A 23,540-nucleotide genomic window follows, 5' to 3' on the forward strand; every position below is an offset into this window, starting at 1 on the left:
AGGGGATGTATGTGTGTGAGAATGTGTATATGTGAGAGAGTTGTGTGAAAGGAGTTGCGTATGTGTGAGAGTTGTGAGAGTTCTATGTGTGAGAGAGAATTTTATGTGTGAGAGAGAGTTCTATGTGTGTGAGAGAGAGTTGTGTGTGTGAGAGAGAGTTGTGTGTGTGAGAGAGAGTTGTGTGTGTGAGAGAGAGTTGTGTGTGTGTAAGAGAGTTCTATGTGTGAGAGTTGTGTGTGTGTGAGAGAGTTCTATGTGTGAGAGAGAGTTGTGTGTGTGTGAGAGAGAGTTCTATGTGTGTGAGAGAGAGTTGTGTGAGAGAGAGTTCTATGTGTGAGAGAGAGTTGTGTGTGAGAGAGAGTTCTATGTGTGAGAGAGAATTTTATGTGTGAGAGAGAGTTCTATGTGTGTGAGAGAGTTGAGTATGACAGAGTTGTACAAGTGAGAGAGTGCATGAGAGAGTGTGTGTGAGAGATGTGTGTGTGTGTGTGTGTGTGTGTGTGTGTGTGTGTGAGTTATGTGCGTTTGAGAGAGTTGGGGGCTCCACATACTCAAATAGTTCTTTTTGCAGAAGAGAAACACGTTGCCAGTAGAAAACTCAGGAGTAAATAAGCAAAAAAAAAAAAAAATGTCTGGGAGGAACCGCAAACTCCACCACTGTAATCTCTTCATTCCAAATGGCTATTTCCCTTTCTTAAAATCAAGTCTGTGCTCCATGGCACCTGATAACATTTGTCTATTTCCAAAAGGTCCCCAATCCCAAGGTTGTCTTGGGAGCCTCGTTATGGTCCTGGCTTGTCACCAACGTCCCCTCATCTGAGAACACAGGTGGTTTAGCTGTCCCACTGTAAATCAGGACAGAGCAGGTGGCCTGGGGATGCCTGACTCACAGGTCATCAGGAGGTGAGGGAACCCCTAAGCCCACTCCATGCTCCCATGTGAGTCACCATAGCAACGAGTCCGCTCTGCTCAGCAATGGCCTCTCCTCCTTCTCAGGGGTAGAGGACCGTTCACTTCCCCAGTCTGAGGCCAGCAAACCGGGCCAAACGAAACTCTTTATTTTCAAATTATAGATTTCTCTCCTGACCACCTCCACTGACCACTGGGCAGTCTTCACTGAAACAAAGCGTTTCCATGAGGGCTTCCAGGGTGTTTGTGGAGCGTGAATGCTGAAGGATATTAAATAATTTTATGAGAAAGGGAACATTCTTGAAGCTAGTAAACGCTTGGAAAATGCTGAGTCAACGTGCAATGGGTTCCTCGACTGGGCAGAGGCTCCAACACGCTCGCTTCAGTGGGCTGCAAAACAGAGCACACCCCAACATCTGTCCTCAGAACCCCACCTCTTCCTGGAGCAAAGCTGTTAGTGTCTGCTGTAATCACTTAGGACTCCCAGCTCTGAGAGCCCACAGAAAGATGTGGGCTGTGAGCAGCATTTGAACTTACTGGCCTAGGAATACCTCCCCCCCCCAAAAAAAAACCCACAACCTAACAAAAATCCTGTAATTGCTACAAAGCAGGTGTAATTGGAGGTTCTCATGGCAAGGGATAGGCCAGAGTGCTAGGCAGCAGCCAGGCTTCAGTCTTGGCTTTGTGGTTCAATGAGGTACAATTCTGAACTTGGACTACAGCAGCCACATGAAAGGCCAGATATGGCCACACTTGTGCCTGTCACCCAGTGCTGTAGGAGTGGATACAGGATGGTCTCTGAGGCTCAGCTGCCAGCCTAGCTCTAGGCTCAGTGAGAGACCCCAGCTCAAAACAGTAAGATGGAATGTGATGGTCAGGGCACACAAAGCCCTCCCCTGGCTGCCACTATGGCACATACAGGGAGGTGCAGGAGCACACACACACACACACACACACACACACACACGTATACACACCACACTCCCAAAGTGAGATGCAGAGTGACAGAGGAAGATGGCCAACATCAGACTCTGGCCTTCACATGCACACAAACAGATGCAGGTGTTCACACACATGTGCACAAACACACATACATGTGTATATATAACACACACCCAAAGTAAGAGGGAGGACATCAACCTCTGGCCTCATATGTACAAACAGATGAAGGTGCTCACAAGCAGGCACACATGCACACATGCGTGCACACACACATACACATGTGCACACACATATGCATATGCACATGCACACATGCATGCACGCACACACACGCACACACATACACATATACACATGCATGCACACACACGTGCACACACATACACATATACACATGCACACATGCATGCACACACACATGTGCACACACACACACATGTACACACACACACAGGTAACAGAGGAAGGCGAGTACAGTCATTCTTCCTTGTCTTAGAACCAGGCAGAAGGGACCAGGTGACAAGCCTTGGTTGTCTACTGACCATGTTGTAAAGAAAAAAAAATGGCCATATTTGGATACACAAAAATGTCATCAGGTGTAATGACTGCTGAGGAGCCACTCCAGAGGCAGGAGGGATGGGGGCCAAACGGACACCAAAGGCGCCTGGCCAGAAGCCATCAACACTCAGTTCTGCAGTGTCCAAAGGCCCAGACTGAACTAGTCAGGGGTATCCTCATGTTTATGTCAAAGGCAGGCCAGAGACCCAGGCTGCACACCAGGCTCTGTGGGTTCCAGCCTTGCTCACTGACTGCGGTGTGAATGCTGAGCCAGAAGCCCATGTGGGGTGCAGTAAGGGGCACCCCTCTTGCCCAGCTTCTCACTCCCTGAGCTCAATTCCACATGAGCCTCCCCGCTTGGAGGAGCACTGGGGAGGCTGAGGTAGGGGCTAGCCTGGGCTACAGAGTAACTCCCCAAAACAGAAAAAAGGACAAAGAGACAGAGAGGCAAGGAAGGAGGGGGAGGGGATACTGCTGGCTGGGTTTCAGAGTTCATCCTTGGGAGGTGCAGACGGAATTCCTAGAACTGTCAAGAGTTGGACTGATCCTTGATCTGTAGCAGAGAAAATACCGACAGGCAAAACAAGGGAGACCTAAGGCCTGGAGTAAGTTTGTGTAAAGATACAAGCTATTGTACCAGTCTCCAAGGTGGAGCCCAAGTGAACAAACTTCCATAGGCTCACCCCACTCTTCAGGTTCATGTCCTGCAGCCAGAACTGACTCCCTGTGTGGCCCTCAAGTGGTAGCTAACCCTCACCGTGCTTTAGTTTCCTCCAAGAATTGGGTTGAGTATTAAAATAGGCAGTTCAAAAAAAATGTTCAACCAAAAGTTCAGGCCACCATAGGTGTCATCACCACTCTACTTTAGAATTTGGGGTCTCACACTAGCCTCCAAAAAAGGGAATTGGCTGGGTTCCTATCTCAGGTTTTGGGGAGTAGGGTCTTATTATGTTGCATTCTTAGCTCAATGAATAGAACAGTCATGGCTGGAACTCACAGATAAGGACTGGCTGAATCCATTACGGCAGCCTGTACCCGTTAAAGGAAGGAAGGGTGGGCAAGTGAATGGATGGTCGTTTGGGTGGACGGATGGATGGACGGACAGACGGACGGACGGATGGATGGACGAGTAGATGGGTATGTGGATCGGTAAGGAGGATGGATTGATATATGGATTGTGGGTGGATGGTGGATACATGGATATGTAGATGGGTAGGTGAATGTATGGAAGGGTGAGTGAGTGGAGAGATGATGGATGTGTGGGCGGGTGGATGGATGGGCTGATAAATGTAATGTGGTAAATGATGGGTAAATGTTTGGATGGGTGAGTGAGCAGATGGACGAATGGATGAGTGAATAGGTGGATGGGTGGGTGAATGGACAGAGAATGGATGGATGGGTGGATGGACAGATGGATGGATGGTAGATGGACAGATGGATGGATGGTGGATGGACAGATGGATGGATGGATAGATAGACTGACAGATGTATGGATGGTGGATTGATGGATGGTTGATGGACAGATTGCTAAATGGGTAGATAGACAGATGGGTGGATGAGTGGATGGACAGATGGATGAATGGTGGATGGACCAATGAATGGATGGGTGGGTGGACAGATGGGTAGGTAAATACCGGCTATGCCAATACTGGGAAGTCCTTAGAATAAGGTAGATCTATATTTTCCTAACTGGAAAATACATGCACCTCTATTTTATTAAGAAGCAACCTGGCTCAGTGTCTACCGACCAGTCTATGTGGCATGGCACCATCATGTGAGTCTATAAAAATGGCTGCTTAGATATATGTAACTACAGGTAGGGGAGTGCTGACCTGTGATCCCAGTGCTTGGCAGACAGAGGCAGGAGGATGGTGGGTTCCAGAACAGGCTAGTCTATATAGCTGAACCCTGTCTCAAAAGCAAGAGCCTAAAAAGCCTGGGTTCCAGTCACTTCCCACGTCACAGCTCTGGCTGGGCTGGCTGAGGAGAGATTATGGTGATGCCTCCCTGTCTCTTCTCACTCACTCAAGACACGTGCGATATGATGCTGGCTTTAACCTACTTGCATTTTCATTTTTTTTTTTAAACTGAGACAAGTACTCATGTAACTTGGCTGACTTCCAACTCCGTATGTAAATGAAGATGACCTTGAACTCCTGATTCTCCTGTTTCCTCCAACATGCAGGGTTGCAGGCATATTCCACCATGTGCAATCTATGCTGAGCTGCAGGTGAAACCCAAGGCCTCATTTATGCTAGATGGGCTCTCGACCAACCGAGCTACATCCCCAGCCCCTTAATCTTCTTTTAAAATATATAAGAAAAGGTTTCTTAGGAAAAATGTACACAGCAGCTACCTGCTGGCCTGCCTGTCCACAGGCGTCCTCAGGGCCACAATCATAGCTGGGTGCTCAGCATAGATTCTGGTTCAGATCTGGTGTCTCACACTGCAGGCCCCGTCCAGGGCTAGGGGCAGGGATGAATATCCTCCGCCCTCCAGAGATACCCAGACTGGGAGGCAGCACCCGGGATCTTATCTCTTCCCTCCGCCTCCTGCTCTCCCTGACTCTCAGAGCCATGCAGCCTTCTCCAGAGTTACCCAGACTGGGAGGTAGCCCCCGGGATCTTATCTCCTCATTCCGCCTCCTGCTCTCCATGACTCTCAGAGCCATGCAGCCTTCTCCAGGCTTCACGTCACAGCTCTTGTAGCTCCTGCCACAGAACAGGAGCTGGGGAAGGAGCAGGGGACTATGGGGGTACATGAGAAACCATACAAACTTAATCCCCAGGGTACTCTAAGGGGCCTCGGACCAGCATCCTATACTGCCCAGTTCCCAACCCCACTGCAGGCCTGGGGTTCAGTGTCCCTGAGCCTGTGGAACTGCCCCGAGAGGGCTGCATGCTTATCTGCTGCCCTGAGAGGAAATAAAGGACATGGTGTTTGGAGCAGATCTTTGGGGACTCCCTAGGTCTACAGGGAACAGGGCTTGAAGGCCAGCATGGAGGAGGCCCCTCCAGCTTTAGCTGGAGGAGAAAGAGTAGCCAGGAGTTTGGAGCACAGGGGTTGGAGATAGAAGAACCCCAGCAAGACTAAAAGGAAAGACGGGGTGAGGGCTCGACTCAGCAGACATCACAGGCATGGAGTATCCTCATTCGGTGAGCTTGCCAGAGCACTCAGAGAGAGGAAGGGATGGAGTGAGGGATGGAGTGAGGGTGGAGGAGATGAATAGGGGGGTGGAGGGATGAAAAGAGGGTTGGGGTAGAGGCAGGAAAAGCCAGTTGGGGGATACAGACAGGGTTGGATGGGTGAATGGACCGACAGATAAACAGATGGGTAGGACTAGGGACAGTGTTCAGTTGGTATCGTGACTGTCATACAGTATTGCACCGGGTGCTTATGCTCAGGACTGCATAAACTGGACCCGGTGACACATTCCTGGAATCCCAGCACTCGGGAGGTAGAAAGTGAGAGGATCAGATGTTTAAAGTCATCAGCTACATAGTGAGTTCAAGGCTATCCTAGGCTAAATGAGACCCTGTGTTAAACAAGCAAACAAAACAGATGGACAGAAGAAGGGAGAAATGGGGGAGGGGAGAAGGGAAGGGAAGAGAGAGAGGTAGAGGGACATAGACCTGTGACTCTGTGTCTGCTGGCAGCTCAGAAGGGTTAGGGATCAGGGAGGGGCTCACAGGAAGCGGCAGACCTGGGGAAGCGGGCTGAGCCCCAACTGTCTGCCTGCCTGGAAGAGGGGGTAGTGTCATCACTCCCAGGCAGAGCCAGCCAGCTGATGCACAGCACTTGGGCCCTGAGCTGCTGCTGGGCTGAAGTGCGTATGGAGGAAATCCAAGTCTCAGTTCACTCAGGAAACCAGGCCTGAAGCAGCCCCGCCCTGCCCTCAAGCACCAGCTCAATGAAGGATGCTGAAGTCACCTGGGTCTGCACTTTATGATGGTTAAGCAGTGTAAGTGGGCCCTTCCTAGCACATGACACAGTTTACCAGGGAGACTCGGAGGTCAGGGGCGTCCCGTTAACATAGGACCTCATAGTGACACTGCCTGGACAGACTCACACAGTTTTGCAGATGAAGCCACTGGATGCCTACACCAAGTTTCTCTCCTGACCCCTCTGGCTTGGCAGGGCTCATCCCAGGCCTCTGTGGTGGTGCCTCTTCCGTCTCCCAGTATCCACTCGGCCCTCTTCCTGTCCACATTCTAAAGAGCATCTGAATGATCTTGAAACAGTAGCCACATTGCATGCTCCACTGAGAACCTCCACCAATGTCCCCCTGCCTCAGGGACAAAAACCAGACTCCTCTCCATGCCGACAGGCCCCAGAAGAGGTGACTCTCTCTGATGCACCTCACCCCATTGTCTACAGAGCCCATTCCCATGGTGGTCTGGGTTCCTGGGCAGATCCTCTGGCCTGTGACTGTCCCTAATGGTCTATGTAGCCTCCACTCTCTCCTTTAGGGCTCTGCTCAGAGCTATCTCTTCTGGAAAGTTCCTTTCTGACCTCTCTGCCCAGAGCTGCCAGATGTCACCAATGAAAGCAGGAGTGTGCAGTCACCCTCGGACTTCAGAACATTGAGTTCCACTTTGTACAAGTATACTTTCTCCCCTCTCTGTTGCTGCCTGGGATGCAGGATGGAGAACGGCTCAAGGCTTGTCTGAGGGTCACAGGAAGCAGGTCCCAGCCCTCCTGCATACTCCACACCATGCTTATAAACAAGCCTGAAGTCTCTCTCTCTCTCTCTCTCTCTCTCTCTCTCTCTCTCTCTCTCTCTCTCTCTCTCACACACACACACACACACACACACACACACACACACACACACACACACACACGGCAGGGACCTTATCTGTCATGCTGCCCTTGACACACAGTAGGTGCTCAATAAATACCCAAGGGTGGATGTGGAAAGCCCTGGGGACCAAGTGGGCAGAGAAGCCGGCCTTCCACAGAGACCCTTTGAGCCCTGGCTCACCCCCACCCCTTCTACAGCCATGTCCTCGGGGCTGAACATCATCTGTAGACAACTCTGCAGGCTGCAGTTGCCAGGCACTTTTGGGAACCAGGAAATTGGGGTTTGGGGCCCTGCCCTCCACTGCTAAGTTCTGTCACCTCAAGGAAGTCTGTGGACAGCCGTGTGACTCAGCACCCCCATCCGTGGAGGGGGAAGGGAGGGAGCTGCCACCACCCCAGCTCTGCTGGGCCAGGATGCCAGAATCTGAAGGTTCTCCATGGGAAAGGGAGAGAAAGCCCACTGTGTCAGGAGGGATGGGCCCTGCCTCACAGACGCCATGTGGAGAGGTCAGAGCTCCCCCAGGAGGGCAGCCGATGTCTTCAGAGCACACACTGTGTGCCTGAACTTCAGTCTCCATCTCCTGACTACGCTAAGACACTAATGACCACATTTTAGAGTTTGGGAAGCTGAGTCCCAAGGGCACAGAAGAGGACAGATTTTGACAGACACTCCCAAAGCCAAGCCACTGACCGGCAGGGTGGCTCAGAGACATGATTGGCGTCAAGGACAGGGTTTTGTTTTTTGGTTTTTTCCCTCTCATTATGTGTTTTCCATTTTTGATGTCTTTGAATAGGAGCCCAAGGAGCCTAGAACTTGTTTCATAGCTAAGGGTGACCTTGAACTTCTGATCTTCCCACGTTTGCCTTCCAAGGGCTGGCATTACAGATGTGTACCAGCATGCCTGGATTAGCGATTAGCCAGCTCTGGGGATGGAACCCACGCTTCACACAAGCCATACAAATGCTCTGCCAACTCAGCCACATCTGGATCCCTCTTCCTAGGTGCTGGGATGAGAGGCATGTACCCCCTCACCTGATCCTGCCGGTTTCTGAAGGCACAAGCCCTTCGACTCAAGCTAACCAGGAAACCCCTTCCTGTGAGGCCTCTTTCCAAGGTTCCGCCTCTCAGGAACAGTGGCCCAACTGGGAGAAGGACGGTCTAATTCCCTCAGGAAGTTGTCCTGCACAGGGGCAGCAGGCTCAGGCACACATGCCGCTGTCTGAAAAGAACGCATTTTCTGTCTCAGTGAGGCTTCAGAGCTGCTGTCTGGCCTCTGTCTTCTGAAGGGGTTGAGAGAGTGTATGACCGGCCTTGAGTGAGTCACCGAGGGCAAAGGTCTCCTGAGCCTTAGTCATGCCATCCAGCCTGGGTCCTGGTTTCCTCTCAGCCTGGGGTCAGTACTGGCCAGAGAAGCCCACCCAGGCCCCAGGACCACACCCCAGGGAGAACAGGTGCACAAGGGGTTGTTGATAAAGTACCTCGAATTCCCTCATCACACTCATTCACGGAAAAATACTTTCTGAGTAAAAATGTTTCAAAATATATTTTAAGCACATACATAATTCTATTTATTAAACAAAGCCCAAACGACAGAGCCTTTGGGAACCTGGGAGCAATAAAGTGAGTCATGCTGGCTTTGGTGACTCAGTGGGAACGAGGGGATTCCACCGCCTACGCCTCCTCTTTAAAAAAAAAATAATAATTTGCCTTCTCGACAGGTGATGGGAGTCTCTGCCATCAGACCGCGCCAAGAAAACTATCCAACAAAACAAGAAACCCGTTTCAAAAAATTTTAGTTGTGGAGCTGAGTAATTCGATGTGGGCCTGTGTCCAGCCTACACCCCCGCAGGACACAGAGAGTCCGGGAGTGGCTTGGCCAGGGCCAGGGGCCTGAATTAAAAAGGACCTACCAGCTAAAGAATTCCAAAACCCTGTGTCACATGGAGGAACCTTCCAAAACACTGGATCGCGCCAGCCTTGAGAGTCACTCGGAGCCATGGTAACCCTGTCTCTCAACCAGACCACTTGTGTTTGTGTCCTTAGATTTTTTCCTGTTTTGCAATGTTTTGCTGGGACCCCCGACTCTGCCCGAGGCCAGAGGCCAGGGGCCAGGGTTCCTAGTGAGGGCAGGAACAGCCTGCCTCCCAGCCTGACCTTCCCTGGAAGGTTATGCATCTTTTATTTTTGCAGAACACATGGGAACAGAACAGTCCCTGGTCAATCTCTTGATTTCTCTCAGACATGACAGCAGAAATCACTCCAGAGCTCAGGTAAATGGCTCTCTAGGATTCCAGATCTTTCCCCACTTGGCTAACCCAGGGTCCCCAGTTTGATATATTTGAACCTCAGTCACCTTGTCTGTAAAATGGGCATAGCGCAGGCACTTTTCCTTCAGCGTCTCTCACACACACATACACACACACACACACACACGCACACACACACCATGCACAGAGACTATTCTAGAAGTTGAGAGTGCAGCAGGAAGTATCAAGTCCCTGCTCCCAAGGAGCCAACAGTCTAGTGTGGGAACCAGTGGATCCCAGAGGCAGCAGACAGACACAGGAAGCACTGGGTGCCACCTGGAGATCAGAGCATGCCATTGGGTCAGGATGGCGTGACACTGGGTTAGGGTGTGGACCATGAAGGTTTGAGCAAAAACACCTCAAGGAAAGTGGCTTCTAAGTAATGGGAGACACCATGCATGAAGGAGCAGAGGAAAAGTATTACAAAGCCAACAACACATGCCACGGTCCTGGGGCATGCAGGAGCACGGAGTATCCAAAGACAGAATGAAGAGGGTTTCTCTGCAGCCAGGAAAACCAGGGGAAGAGATGATCAGCTGAGATCAGACGGATGGGCAAATGCAGTCTCACAGGTCCCTGCAAGTCCTACGAAGAATTAAAAATAGTACGGCACTCATAATAATCCTTCTTATGACTGCCGCTATAAATAGAACCACACTTTCCAAAACACGGGGCTCTCCTAACCCAAGCACCCCGCGGCCCCTCTCCTCACTGGTTTTCCACCTCCTCAGCTTGTCCTCTTGATGGAGTGGAAAGTGCCAAGCCTGTTTTAGCGGACAGCTATAAAAAGCATGCTGAGGCTCCCAGTGCCGATGACCAAACCCTGCTGCTAAGATTAGCCCGAAGCTGTCACCTTTCCTAATGAGAACAGCAGCTGGGATTCCCCTGCCTTGGAAAACTTCAGCTGCCCCACCCTGCATGCTGTGCCTACTGGCCAAGTGTCCATGGAGATGGACACAGGACCGGTTTTGGAAAAACCAACTTCAGTTACATGGGTCTCCCTTGGAGGCAGTGAACCCTCGGGGTCAAAAGAGCAAGCTCTGCACCTTGCAAATTATCAAGGTCCCCCTGCCAGGGATGACAGGAGCCACATAGCCCTCTCAGGGAAGCCCACTTCTTGGGGGATACTCAGGGTGCCTCAGAAGGCCTTGCTGGTCCCTGAGATTCTGGAAGACTCTCGGCAATGATATTGTACCAACACCTCTGCAGAACTCAGGGCTCTCCATCGCTACAACCTGGTTCAAGCCCATGCTTTGGGAGACAAAGGATCTCAGACAAATCACCCCAGGTCTGAGCTTTCATAGACCTTGGAGCCACACTGCCTGAACATAAATAAGTCTCGTCACTACCAGGAACCAGCTATGTGACCTTCATCCAATGTCTCTGCTTAGTCTCACTATAGAACATGGGGAAGAGTAGCTCATTTGGAGGGCTATCATGGGAATCAGACTGGCTAGCCTGGGAAAATGCTTAGACCAGAACTTGGCTCAGGACTAGTGACTGTTGCTTTTGAATGTCTCCTGGCATTTTGACTGAACTCTTGTCTTTGTTCTTCCCTTGCAACGTGTAATAACAAAAGGAAATAATGCTGTATCTGGCTTCCAATCATGGGTCAGAACCTGTCATTCATGGATATCACCGAGGCAGGAACCTGAGACAGTTGGTCACCCAGCTCATGCTTCTTGAGCATTCTCAGTGGGTTCAGCCTCGTCTGTGTGCAGATCCCAGCCTGCGTGCTCGCCTCCTTATCTTCTGAACTCTGCAGAACGGTGAATCACTTGACCAAAAGAAGTCCTTTCTCAGAGAGGTCCAGGAGTCTACTCACGGTGGGACGGCAACCAGGCTCTGAATGCTTTCATTTCTGATGCTGTGAAAAATACTCTGACAAAAAGCAACTCGGAAAGAAAGGGTTTTTTTCTTGCTTCCAGTTATGGGTCAGAGCCCATCATTTCATGGAGGTCACAGAGGCAGGAGCTGAGACAGCTGGTCACCCAGCAAGAACAGAGAAACAAGGGCAGTCATGCTGCCTCTGTGTTTGTCAAGTGCAGACAGCGTTGTTTTCCCTCCTGTGCCTCAGACATGGTGCTGCCCATAAGGGCTGTATCCTCTCACATCAGCACGACATTCCACAGACATGTCAGGCAACCTGACCTAGGTAATTCCTCATTAAAACTCTCTTCCCACATGTGGGGTGGCACACGCCTTTACTCCCGGCACTCAGGAGGCAGAGACAGATAGATCTCTGAGTTCGAGGACAGCCTGATCTGCAGAGTAAGTTCCAGGACAGCAAGGGCTACAGAGTGAAACCCTGTCTTGAAAAACCAAACAAACAAACAAACAAATAAAAACCCTCTTCCCAGGTGATTCTAGGTTGTGACAAGGTGACACTAGGAACTAACCACCACACACCTGGGCTTGCAGCTGGCAGCCCCACCCCCAACTCAAACCCACACACAGACAACACGAACCTCACACAAGGCATGTGGCCAGAGCTCTGGAGGGCCTCAAAGACAGCCACACGTGTCCAATGACCATGAGCTGTGATCTCTGGGCACTTGACTTCCCTACGCCCCCCGCATTCCAGGGGCAGGACTGATGTGTCAGTTTACAGACAGAAGCCAAACCACTGGCTGAGGCTGCATACTGTCTACAGGTGACGGCCCTGGCCTCGACTGTCAGTTTACTAATGACGGCATAATAGTAACTCAGCATTATTAGTTAGATGAATTAGATGGGAAATGTGTCATTATGATTGTTCCCATCGGCTCAACTTGGCTTTTCAAGGCCAAATGCTTCCCATGGTGAGGTCAAGGTGTGGCTGCCTCTGGAAACCAAGAGGCAACTGTTGTCAGGTAATACTTCGGTACACTGTGAAGACGCGTCTCTGTTTAGCTTCGTCTGCCAAGGTTCCTTCTGATTGGTTTAATAAAGATCTGAGTGGCCAAAAGCTAGGCAGGAGAGGAGAGGCAGGACTTACAGGAAAAAAGAGGCACTCAGGGAAGAATCTGAGAGGCTAGAGATTTGCCAGACAGCCAGACATGGAGGACGTGGGGTATACAGTATGGAGGACAGGTAATGAGCCACATGGCAGAACACAGATTAATATAAGTGGGGTATTAGTGTTAGTTATAAGCAGTCTCTGTGTGGTTATTTGGGAGCTGGTCCACGGAAAGTCCAGTTACAGACAGTGACGCTCAGCCAGCACTCGCTCACTCACTCAGGAAGCAATTCATCAAAACTATTGACCCAGACACGCGGAACTCGCTGACAGCCCCCAATAGTTGCCATCGTCAGTCCTTTCTTAGATGTTCCTGTCACCACAGAGGGTCTGTCACCTTGGACATGAAAAACAAAACATCTTATCAGCTTTCTCCCTTCATGGTGCTAAAAGCCATGCTTGTCATGTCAATATTCACAACAGGCCCGAGGACAGCATCCTGATCCTGGAGCAGCATCCAACCTGGAGACGGTGCTGTTACCTGGGTGTTTACAGTTCCCGTTACTCGCATCCACTAAGGCAGCCCACCACCCCACTATGCTGTGATGGAGAATATTGTCAGCTTAACAAGATCTAGAATCAACTAAGAGGCAGGTCTCCAGCTGTGTCTGTGAGGGGTGGTCTAGATGAGGTTAAATGGGGTAGGAGACCCACCCTAACTGCCTGTCCAAATCAAGAGAAGGACGGGGCTGGACACCAGCCTCGGGACTCCCCATCCCCTGCCTGCAGATGCAGTGTGACCGGCTGCTTGTGATGGGCTGGACCCTTGAAGTGTGAGTCAAAGCAAACGCTTTCTTCAGCTGTTTTTGCTAAGGCAGCCAACACTGCAAAGGGAAAGTAACTAACCCTTGGGCCCAGACCAAATAGAACCATGTCTCTCTACCTGTGTTCCACAGTCTCAATAAAAAGGAAATGGGCTGATAACACACTCTAAGACCCCACGGTGGGATGTACCCCATCTGTTTATAACCAGGTTCTGAGAAACCAGGAAGCATCAGCACAAACGTTCATAAAGAAAAAAAAAACATGAATGAAAATAGGGACTCGAACATGTGTCCCTGCAAGCAGAGAGACTCTACAGGCGGAGTCCTGTGGGTCAGCCCTGCCTCCGGCCTGCCCCCGATCTGTAAGAGCACTGCAGTGGAGCACATGGGTTTGTGACAGGCAGCAGCCCTTTGCCTGGGTTGGGGAATCTCTAACACTCCTGTTCTTTTCCTGCCTCCCCAGCGACCTCTAAGCCACATGTTGGCTGATTTGCCCTGAGGATCAATTCTGCCTGTGTGGACAAACCGGGCAATGACTGCAGGCATTCCAGTCATCAGGACGAGGGCAGAGCTCAGAGCAGCAGGTGGGGGAGTCGGGGATGCTGGGAATGTGCTCCTCTCCCCATGCTCATCCAGCAATGGTGTCAGCTATGTCTAGGAAAGGACTTGACCGTAAGCCCCTCCCACCTGGGGGCGGGCTATGTTGTCACTTTTACTTTCCCTTCCTACCCCAGTGTGTCTCCTGTCCCCAGGGCCACCTAGACACAGATGCCTGCCTCAGATGGGCACACCCATTGTTCAGACCTCAGGATTTTCACAGAATTTGCTCTGCTGTCCCCTCCTGCTGGTGTGGCAGCAACGGGGTTTCCCACGTCTGTTTGCTGCTCTCCCTGTCCCCACTGGAAGCTGTCCCATGAGTCTAATCACAAGATTATAACAGAGACCTCAATGCTATCCTTACCAAGGCTCTGCTACAGAGGCCTCAATGCTATCCTTACCGAGGCTCTGCCACCCCATCTAGGCCCCGTGGCTGTCCGCTCCTAGACAACTTGCCTGCAACAGATGAGACCTGGTTCGTCTAAGGAGTTGTCAGAGTTCATCAAACCCAATGCTTGCATTCCCAAAAGGGGACCCGCATTCCAACTCAGCCTCTTCCCTAGCTGCTTCTCCTGTGCAACAAACCTCAGTGACAAAGTGCCCACTTCACAATGACCGAGACACCCCAGTGCCCACTTCAGAGCAGCAAAGCACTTGGTTTCTCCTCTTAGAAATAGGAAAAGATACTTTTTTAAATGTTTGCCTATATGAGGAAAATATATCAAAACAAAACAAAAAAGGTTGATGAAAGTTTAGTCTTCCACGGAAACATCCAAGGACAGTTCAAGCATGTCACCCACATCAGTGGTGACCTGTGTGGCTATAGGCCACTGGAGAGGCAGACAGAAGAACAGGAAGTTACCCAACAGGCTGAGTGTGGCATGAGGCTCGCTTCTGTCTGGCTCAGAGAGGCAGGAGAAAGCAAGGGAGTGACTGACCTGTGGTCTTCTCCATGAACACAACCTTGGACTCAGCCGTGAAGTTCTGGCCCGTGAGGATCATCTGCTGGCCCCCGTAGACCAGGCAGCTGTCCACATCTTGTCTCTCCACCATGGGCAGCTCGTGGGCAGAGCGCTGAGCTGAGGGTAAGAGGAAAAGAACACCGTGACCCAGAGAAATCTGCTCCAGAGGCGCAGCAGAAAGGGCAGGGATGGGACCCAAGTGGAGACCTCCAAACACCACATCCTTGGAAGAGCCCCAAGCCACTCAAGCCAGTCTGCCCACACGAAGCACTGTTTGCTTGAGTCCAGGCTGCCTTCCTTGCAGGAGAGGCAGGAACAGGATGGATTGGGTCTCCATTGTCCTTTGTGCAGGGACAGGCCAGTCCACAACCGAAACACAGTCTCCACTGCTCAAGTTGATTTTTTTTTATACTTTCCAACCCCTCACGGCCCCAGGTGAGCTCGGGGCACAGCCAGCTGAAGTCTGTGGACAATTCTTACTGTAAGATGCAAGCTCCAGAATCTGCCCATAAGGCTTCATTTTCCAGGGGTCCTTCTCCATCATTTGTTCCCATCATATTTCTAGAACTTCTAGAACATTCTATTTTTCCCTGTCTTTCTCTCTAAGATAGATAGATAGATGGTGGTGGAAGATAGATAGATGATAGATAGATGATAGATGATGATGATGAAGATAGACAGACATGCATGGATGGATGGATGGACACATGCATGCACGCTTAGATGCATAGATAGTGTGTGTGTACATGTGCGCATTTTGCAGTGCTGAGGGTGGAACCCAGGCATGCTGGGTAAGCACTGTACTTCTAAGCACCAGCCCTTGCCACCTCTTAGGCACGCTCCCACCTCTGAGCGTCTGGGCCGTCCTGGGCTCTTCCCCCTCCCTCATCACCTCAGGGCCCATCAGCCTGGCCTCCTCTGGGAGGCCCCCTGGGCCATACTCCCATTTCTTTGCCCTCCACCCCATGTTCTCCCCTGCTCAGCCCTTCTCTGGAGAAAGGCTCACTTTCAGATGCCATGTAGGAGCTGTCCTCAGCCCCAGGAGAGGGGTGTTAGAGGTGGCTGAGCTCAGGCAGTCGGGTCCTTCCTATCTCTGCGCATCTCCACCCACAGCGAATGAAAGCTGGGACAGGAAGACCTACGCTGCGTTCTCTGCCAGCACAATATGCTGGAGCGCTCACAGCAGCCTTCAGAGGACGTGGACAGCAGAGATTCACGTTCAGCTATGGACTGGTCCCCACCTGGCTGAGATGGAAACCCTTTTCCTCGGCAGGCCAATACCCGGAGCCACCCCTCAGCCCTTTATGGAAGGAGACAATAGAGGCAGGTGCATCACCAGCTAGGTGACAAGGGACCTCCAGCTGCAGCCAGGTCCCGCCCACTCCCTTAGGCCCCTCCCTCCCTCCCTCTCTCCCTCCCTCCCTCCACAGCCCTGCTTTCCTGGTGAGTCAGCTTGAGCTTCTGGCTCTTGTCCTAGAGCTTAGAGCTGGGCAGAAGGCCAGGTCTTTCCATGCCAGGGCCCCTGGACCTCCCCATCCCCTCCCGTCCCCATCTGGGAGCCAGGAGCCTGAGCAGCAGCCTTGTGAGGCCCAGGCTTAACCCTTTCCTTCCACGTCGCAGTACATATCACCCTCTTCCTCTGTCCCCAGGGCTGGGGAGCTGAGCTGGGTAGCAGGTGCACTTAGGGACTTCCAAGGCTTCCACCCACTTCCCAGTGACTTGCCCAGCCCTGTGGTCCTGATGCCTGGCTCAGTGCTCAAAGGCAATCCAGCACCCCACTGCCTGGGAGCTCCAGGACATGTTGAGGAGCCAGGGACAAAACTGCTAATTCCTCCCACATGGGTGCATTATTAAGCCTGACTTTCAGTATGGAAGCCCCTTGATTTTTAATTGAGCTACTGCTAAGGCAGGTTTGCTAGCAGTGAAAACAGCAGCTACAGAAGCGGCTTCTCAGACTTGCCTTTGATGGAGGAGGGGTGGGGGGGTGTGGGAGGGGCTGCCGGTGATGGCGATGCTAGCAAGAGCCACCCCTCCCATTTTACAGGTGGAAAACCTGAGTCATTGCTACTGGGGGAGGCCAGCCAAGGGCTTGCAGCCAGTCAGGCCAGGGCCAGGCTGGGTGAGCTCTCCGAGGGGTGGGAGCCTCGCCGTGAATCACCATGTACTGCGCAAACACACGGGTCTGGGGCAGCCTCCTCCCTGCACAGCTTCAGGTCTCCTGCAGGCAGCAGCAGCAGCAACCGCCACATCTGCAATGCTACCTCCTTCCCTCTGAAAGGGATGTGGCGGACAAAAAGTGAAGACAGCAAGCCAGCTTCCTGGAGGCCTCAGTGTCACACCCAAGGTGTGGCCAAGCCTTCCCAGTGGGATTGAATGGGAAAGGTGAGCCTCTGGCTCCTCCCAGGCCATTTGCATACACGTGTGCAAGCCTATGGGGACGCTGAACAGAAAGCCAGCCTGGCAGTCCACCGGGCTTTTAAAATTAGACCCGCAGCCTCCGTGCCTCCAGCCTTGGATCTGATCCTTCTTTACTGTGGGACCAGTTCATGCACTATTAGAATATTCAACAGCACCCCAAGTCTCTGGTCTCTCCCCACTGGATGCCAGTAGTGCCCCGTCTACCAGCTATGACACCCCCCAAATGTGTGCATACATGGCTGGGGTTTCCTGGGAAAGGAACAGGCACAAAGTCATTCCTAGCCAAGAGAGACAGCTGTAGAGATTTTGACTTAAGAGTCTGGCTTGGGGGACCCCAGCTGTGGTTATCTAGAAAACAAACCTAATAGCCCCAGGTGACCACAGTCATCATCGCAGTGTGGGATTGGGGGGTCCTGTGTCTGCGCTTTTTGGCTTAATGACCCTGGGGACAAGTCATTTCGCCTCTCTGAGCCTCAAAGGCCTACTCTGTGGCATCAGAACAGTGCTTGCTTCACAGGTAAGTTTCCTACAGATCACATGGACACAGTAGACACGGTAGAACACATATGTACACAGTAGACACGGTTAGAACACACATGTACACAGTAGACAAGGTTAGAACACACATGTATACAGTAGGCACGGTGAGAACACACATGTACACAGTAGACAAGGTTAGAACACACATGTATACAGTAGACACGGTGAGAACACACATGTACACAGTAGACAAGGTTAGAACACACATGTACACAGTAGACATGGTTAGAACACACATGTACACAGTAGACATGGTTAGAACACACAGGTACACAGTAGACACGGTGAGAACACAGCTGGCAAACTCTCTCATCTCAACCGAAATGCCCAGGGTGGGTCCGTGAGTGATCAAAAGGTACCACGCCCTTTCAGAATATTATCCAGCCGGGAAAAGGAGCTGGGTACCGACACCCTGACCGTGCTGTTCCACAGAAGGGCACAGAAGGACAAATTTAACGTGAGCAGTAACGTGTGGCCTGGAGCAGTACGTGATCACCTCTTCAGCTGGAGTGTGCAATCCTGTCCCACTATGTGGGACAGCGAATGCCCTCACAGGGTCCGCCACATTCGCTCAATGCATGCTCAGCATGCAGGGATGCTCAGTGCTGAGCTCAGCGTGGGCTCAGGGTGCAGCTTCCTAGGAGACTCCAGCGTGGTGTGGTCCATGTGTTCACACCAATGGTCCGTGCTTCTCAGAGGCTCCGTCCCTAAGGCAGGCTGCTGACTCTGAGCACTGCGGCTTCCTAAAGGGGCCTCCCAGACTCTGCAGAGGCTTAAGGTTGAGGCAGTGCTTAATAGGAATCCAGAGACGCCTGACCACTCCCTGGGGTCCCTGCATCCGTCTGCATATCTTAGGCCAGTGTTTACCCATCCTCCCACATGACCTCACGCGTGCTCAAGGGCTCGGGTCCACGTGGCAGAGGCCACCTGAGGACGGGGATCTCCTCCCAGGCAGCACCCCAGTCCTTGGAGAACCCCTCAGCAAAGTAAAGAAGTCCAATTAGTCTCTGAGAGAGGAACTGAGGAGAGGTGAGTGACAGCTAGAACAGCCCCCCTGAGGCCCACAGTTCTGCCTGATGCAACTTCTACCAGCTACTACTGCTAATTGGAGCAATATGCAGGATGGAAGAGGGCTCTCAGGAAGTCCTGGGTTTCCTGGGCTCTCTCCCACTGCTCCCGTCAGTCCCTGAAGCTCCCGTCCAGCTACGTAGAGCTTCCAAGTCACCCCAATGCTCCCGACTATAGTTCTCTAACCAAACGCTGCCTGGGTTCAAATCCATCATTGGGAACTGGCTCCAGCTTGGGGACAATCCAGACCCAGACTCCTGCTTAAGCTTCCAGGTGGCTCCAGGCCTCAATGCTACTCCCTCCCGTTTCTGGCTCCTCACAAACTGTCTTAGAGTCCCTATTTTCACAAGGTCTGAATCCACCGGGCACAGTGGTTCAATCTTCTCAGTGTCAGTGTTGACCTGCATCCAAGCAGTGAACACCTCAGAGCTCTTGAGGGACGACTCATGGGTCCATTCCCATGCCTACAGGGGTGAGCAGCCAAGACCATGCTCTGCCCAGGAGCCTCCAGAGGCAGACAGGAGAAGGCTGGGGAAGGAGTCCCCGCAGAACCATGGTTCTCTCAAAATGGGACAATTACTACCACAGAGGGGACCTGGGGTCCTGGCATGTCATAAATATGCTTTTTATACTGTATACCATTAAGAGATGCTTTGTCAGTGTGAGGATGCTACAATGTGCCTGCAGAGTTCCAAGTCTAGCTTGATGGCATCTAGCATCGGGGACTCAGCAAATCACTCCGTCTCTCCGGGCATTTCTTTCCATGGGTGTTAACTGCATTTACTTCTATTGCTTAATGTCATGAGTCCAGAGAGCAGAGCTGGGGACACTGTGTCAAGGGACACACTTGAAAGCTTGTGGGTAAGAGGGACAGATGAGAAGGACTCAGACTGAGCCACTGGGAGAAGGACCCTGTGGGAAGTTGTCACCCAGCACAGGCCCAGAGGAGCTTCTGTCTCCCCAGTGATGGTCAGCTGACCTAAACTGGCCTCCCCTGACCCCGGGACCCCAGGGCCCTGTCTTCAAATGGCATCCTGGCATAGTAGTAGATCCAGGCCGAGCCAGACGGCGCTGTTGCATCCAACCCCAGGCTCACTGATCCCTGAAGGTTTTCCTCTAGTGGGGATGCTGCTACCATGTGACCTTGGCGGTCTCAGCCTCCTGGTGTAGAAGGGGACAGCACTTACACTGTAGGGAAGTTCCTACCTTACCATCCTGTCCACATGGCACCAGGTGTAGACCACGCTGTGCTTTTTATTTCCTCCTGGCTAGACCTTAATTTTTCTCCTTCCAGTGCCATGGGCATTTTCAAACATCTCTGTATTTAACAAGATTCTCCCTAGAGGCTGCACGAACTCCAGCTGATTGACAGGTTCCCCAGTCACTGAACGGCCCAGGCTACTGAGACAGAGAAGAGAGCTGGGGTTTTTAGCCCCTTCCTACACAAGCTAGGGTGCAATAAGTTGCCAGTATTCCTGGACCTCAGCCTGAGGGGCTCTGAGGATCAGGCCTGCCTGGCTCCCCGGTACATATCAGTGCTCAGCTAATATGGCCCAGTATTCCTGGATGAGGAAGCAAGGGGCCCGTGGAGTGATGAGGCTGGAAGGGGCTGGCATGTGAAAGTCTGTGGGCACACTGTGGGTAGTCTGTCAAGGGTGGTCTGTCCCCCTGTTGCCAGGTGGCTGGATCAAGAAAAGGCTAGTGTGTGCGTATGTGTATGCATGTGCGTGCATGCGTGTGTGCGTGTACGTGCATGTGTGTGTGTCAGCAGGAAAGCTCCCGGGTCCAGGCTCCCAGCACAACAGCTCTCTTGGCAACTTCGCCCATGTTGTCTACTCCTTCTCCAGCCGGTAACCTGGTTTCTCCTGAGTGGCAAGGTGTGCGGCCCACTGTGCTCCCCTGTGTTTGCTGAAGGCTCACATGCACCTGCTGTTTCCCAGGCTGTGGCCTCCTGTAGTAATGTGGCAAGAGCTAAAGGTGTGGTGAAGCCTGCTTTGCAGGGCTACAGGGCCTGGCACAGGCGACCTCTTCACCCTCGACCATCACAGGGCAGGAGGGGGTTACAACTGTGATCACAGCCATGCTATTACATCATACACATGCAGTTAACCACAGACCAGCAAGTAGGGGGGGTATAACTACTCCTATTTTACAGATAGAGAAACTGAGGCATGGGTCATCAAGTAACTTCTCTGGGACTAAATGGTCAGGAAGTAGCAGAGGCTGGATTTGAACCCAGGCCTCTGGGTCCTGAACAGACTCCTAACCACCACCACCATTCCAAACTCTTCTCAGCCTCCTGTGGTCCCTGGTGTCACTCAAAGTGGCCTCGGGTCACTGCTGACAAGTCTCTTGGGCAGCAGAGGCCAATAGTGGTCTGACCTGTGTGCCCTCTCCCAGGGTGCAAATTTTTTTCTTTAGCTCAAAGGAGACACTCAGGCACCCTGCAATGGGAAATTAAAAAAAAAATACATAGGCAAGAATGGGTGACAGCCGAGGATTGAGCAATACCTTCTCAGGGTATTTACTGGGGAAAATGAAAGCCTTTGTCCAGGAAAGAATGCTGATGTCTTTACCCTAACACCCAACCCAGACTGTGGAGCAGGTCAGTACCCACTGCTGATAACTAAGCCATTGTATTCCTACAATTGAATACTGCTCAACCATCCATAAGGGCAAGCCATGGACTCCAGCAGCAGGAACAGGTTCAGAAACAAACTGGGAGAAAACACCAGGACCCCAAACCACACACTCTGTGCATTCATTCTATGCAGTTGCAGAGCTGGGAATGTCCATCATGGATCACAGGTAGCAAATCAGTGACTGCCTCTCTGTGCGGCTTCAGCTGAGGGGCTGAGAGGGACCTGACAGGGCCAAGTGCTCTGTGTCTTGGTTGGAATTCTGGCGATGAGGATGTCTGCCATTGCCAAAAGTCATTCGACTATATGACACTTCTGTGTGATCCACTGCTTCTTAAGTACACCTCAATGGAAATGCATGTGTCAGAGAGACAAGGCCACACCTCCCTCCCACTCTGCAGAAGGAACAAAGTGAATTCATGCTGTGCCCTGGGTGGGCAGGGCCTAGGGTACAATTGTTTTAGGCGTTTCCTGAAATGTGGTCGTCACCATGAAACTGCAGGGCACAAAGAGAACCCGCAGGTCCCGAGTACGGCTGCAGTGGGTCACGGACCGGAGGCTCTGCAGGACTCGTGTCCCGGCTGCCAGCATTATACGCTCTGTTTCATCGCCCACTGGAAGCCTCTGAGGACATCTTCCCTCACCTCCTCAATGTCCTAGGCCAGTCCTAGTGACAAGCCCCAAACACCTGCCCTGGCCTTGCAGGAGGCACATGAAGGAAGTGGTACTCAGTGCTCAAAGGGGGACCCAAGGCCTCTGGGCTCGGGGACACTTTCTCCAGCAGGAGCCTGGGCATAAGGAGTTAGCCAACCCCGTAATGGGCAAGGAGAGAGGGAACGAGGCCATAAGTTCTCCATGTCCTACTTCAGACACTTGGGGGCCTCCCTAAAAGTCTCCATTCAGACCATAGCCCAAACGGAGACAGGGTGCATGTGTGTGCTTGTGTGTACCTATGTGTATGTGTGTACCCATGTACATGTTTATGTGTTTTTATGTGTATATATGTATACATGTAAATTGTGCATTTATGTGTGTACATATGTGTGCTTGTGTGTACATGTGCACATGTATATGTTTATGTACATATGTATGCATGTAAATGTGTATATTTATGTAGTATACACATGTATATGTATATATGTATTTATGTGTGTGTGAATGTGTGTGCACATGTATATGTAGCAAGTAAGTACTTATGTGTGTGAGTACATATAGACATGTATATATGTATGTATGTTTATGTGTATATATGTATACATATATTAAGTATGTGTATATGTATATATGTATATTATGTATATGCATATGAATGTATATGTGTATATATGTGTAAACATGTGTGCTTATATGTATATGCACATGTGTACAAGCATGCATGTGTTATGTATGTATATGTACATATGTATATTAAGTATATATAGGTTTTTATACATATGTGTATGCATTAGTGTTGTTTATATGTGTATGTGTATATGCATACATGCATGTGTGCACATGTGTTATTTATGTGCATATGTTATGTGTTATTTATACATGTATATGTATGTTGTTTGTGTATATATGTGTGTATGTTATGTGTTATTTGCGCATGCATATATGTGTGTTGTTTGTGTATATATGTGTGTATGCTTGTGTACATGTGTTTTTGACACACATGATTCTAGGGCTCATTCAGCCAGGCCTGAGCACCTGCTGCCTGTGTGGAGCAGTCAGCAAACAAACCAAGGGGAAGAGGAGGAAGACTCCACCCTTTGGGAGCCGTGGAGCATCTGGAGGTGGAGGACCACATCAGAAAGGGCTGTGGCTAACAGTGACCACCTCACCCCAGGCCGCACCTGACAACCCAGAATGGGCTTATTCACAAGTAGGCTCTTTGCATGTGAGCAAGTTAAAAATGGGGTGGGACCAGACCCAGGCATGGGGTGGGGCCAAGTCCTCATCAGTAACAGAGCTGAAGATGGGGGCAGAAACCTAAGCCATGCACACACAGAGGGGAACGCAGAGACATGTGTGAGGTGTGACCCTCCAACAGGGC

At 51.3% G+C, this 23,540-nt stretch overlaps 1 protein-coding gene across 3 annotated transcripts in view; it reads right to left on the bottom strand.

The window, feature by feature from the left end:
• Positions 1 to 23,540, bottom strand: part of Nfatc2 (nuclear factor of activated T cells 2) — a 115,741-nt gene that overhangs the window by 31,190 nt on the left and 61,011 nt on the right. For all 3 annotated transcript variants that reach the window (XM_021229742.2, XM_005074439.4, XM_021229744.2), the window contains exon 6: positions 14,817 to 14,957. In XM_021229742.2, the coding sequence (XP_021085401.1) occupies positions 14,817 to 14,957 (141 nt within the window). The remainder of the gene's footprint in view (positions 1 to 14,816; positions 14,958 to 23,540) is intronic.

This window comes from Mesocricetus auratus, unplaced genomic scaffold (assembly GCF_017639785.1).
Source record: "Mesocricetus auratus isolate SY011 unplaced genomic scaffold, BCM_Maur_2.0 Super-Scaffold_100028, whole genome shotgun sequence".
NCBI classification, from domain to species: Eukaryota; Metazoa; Chordata; class Mammalia; order Rodentia; family Cricetidae; genus Mesocricetus; species Mesocricetus auratus.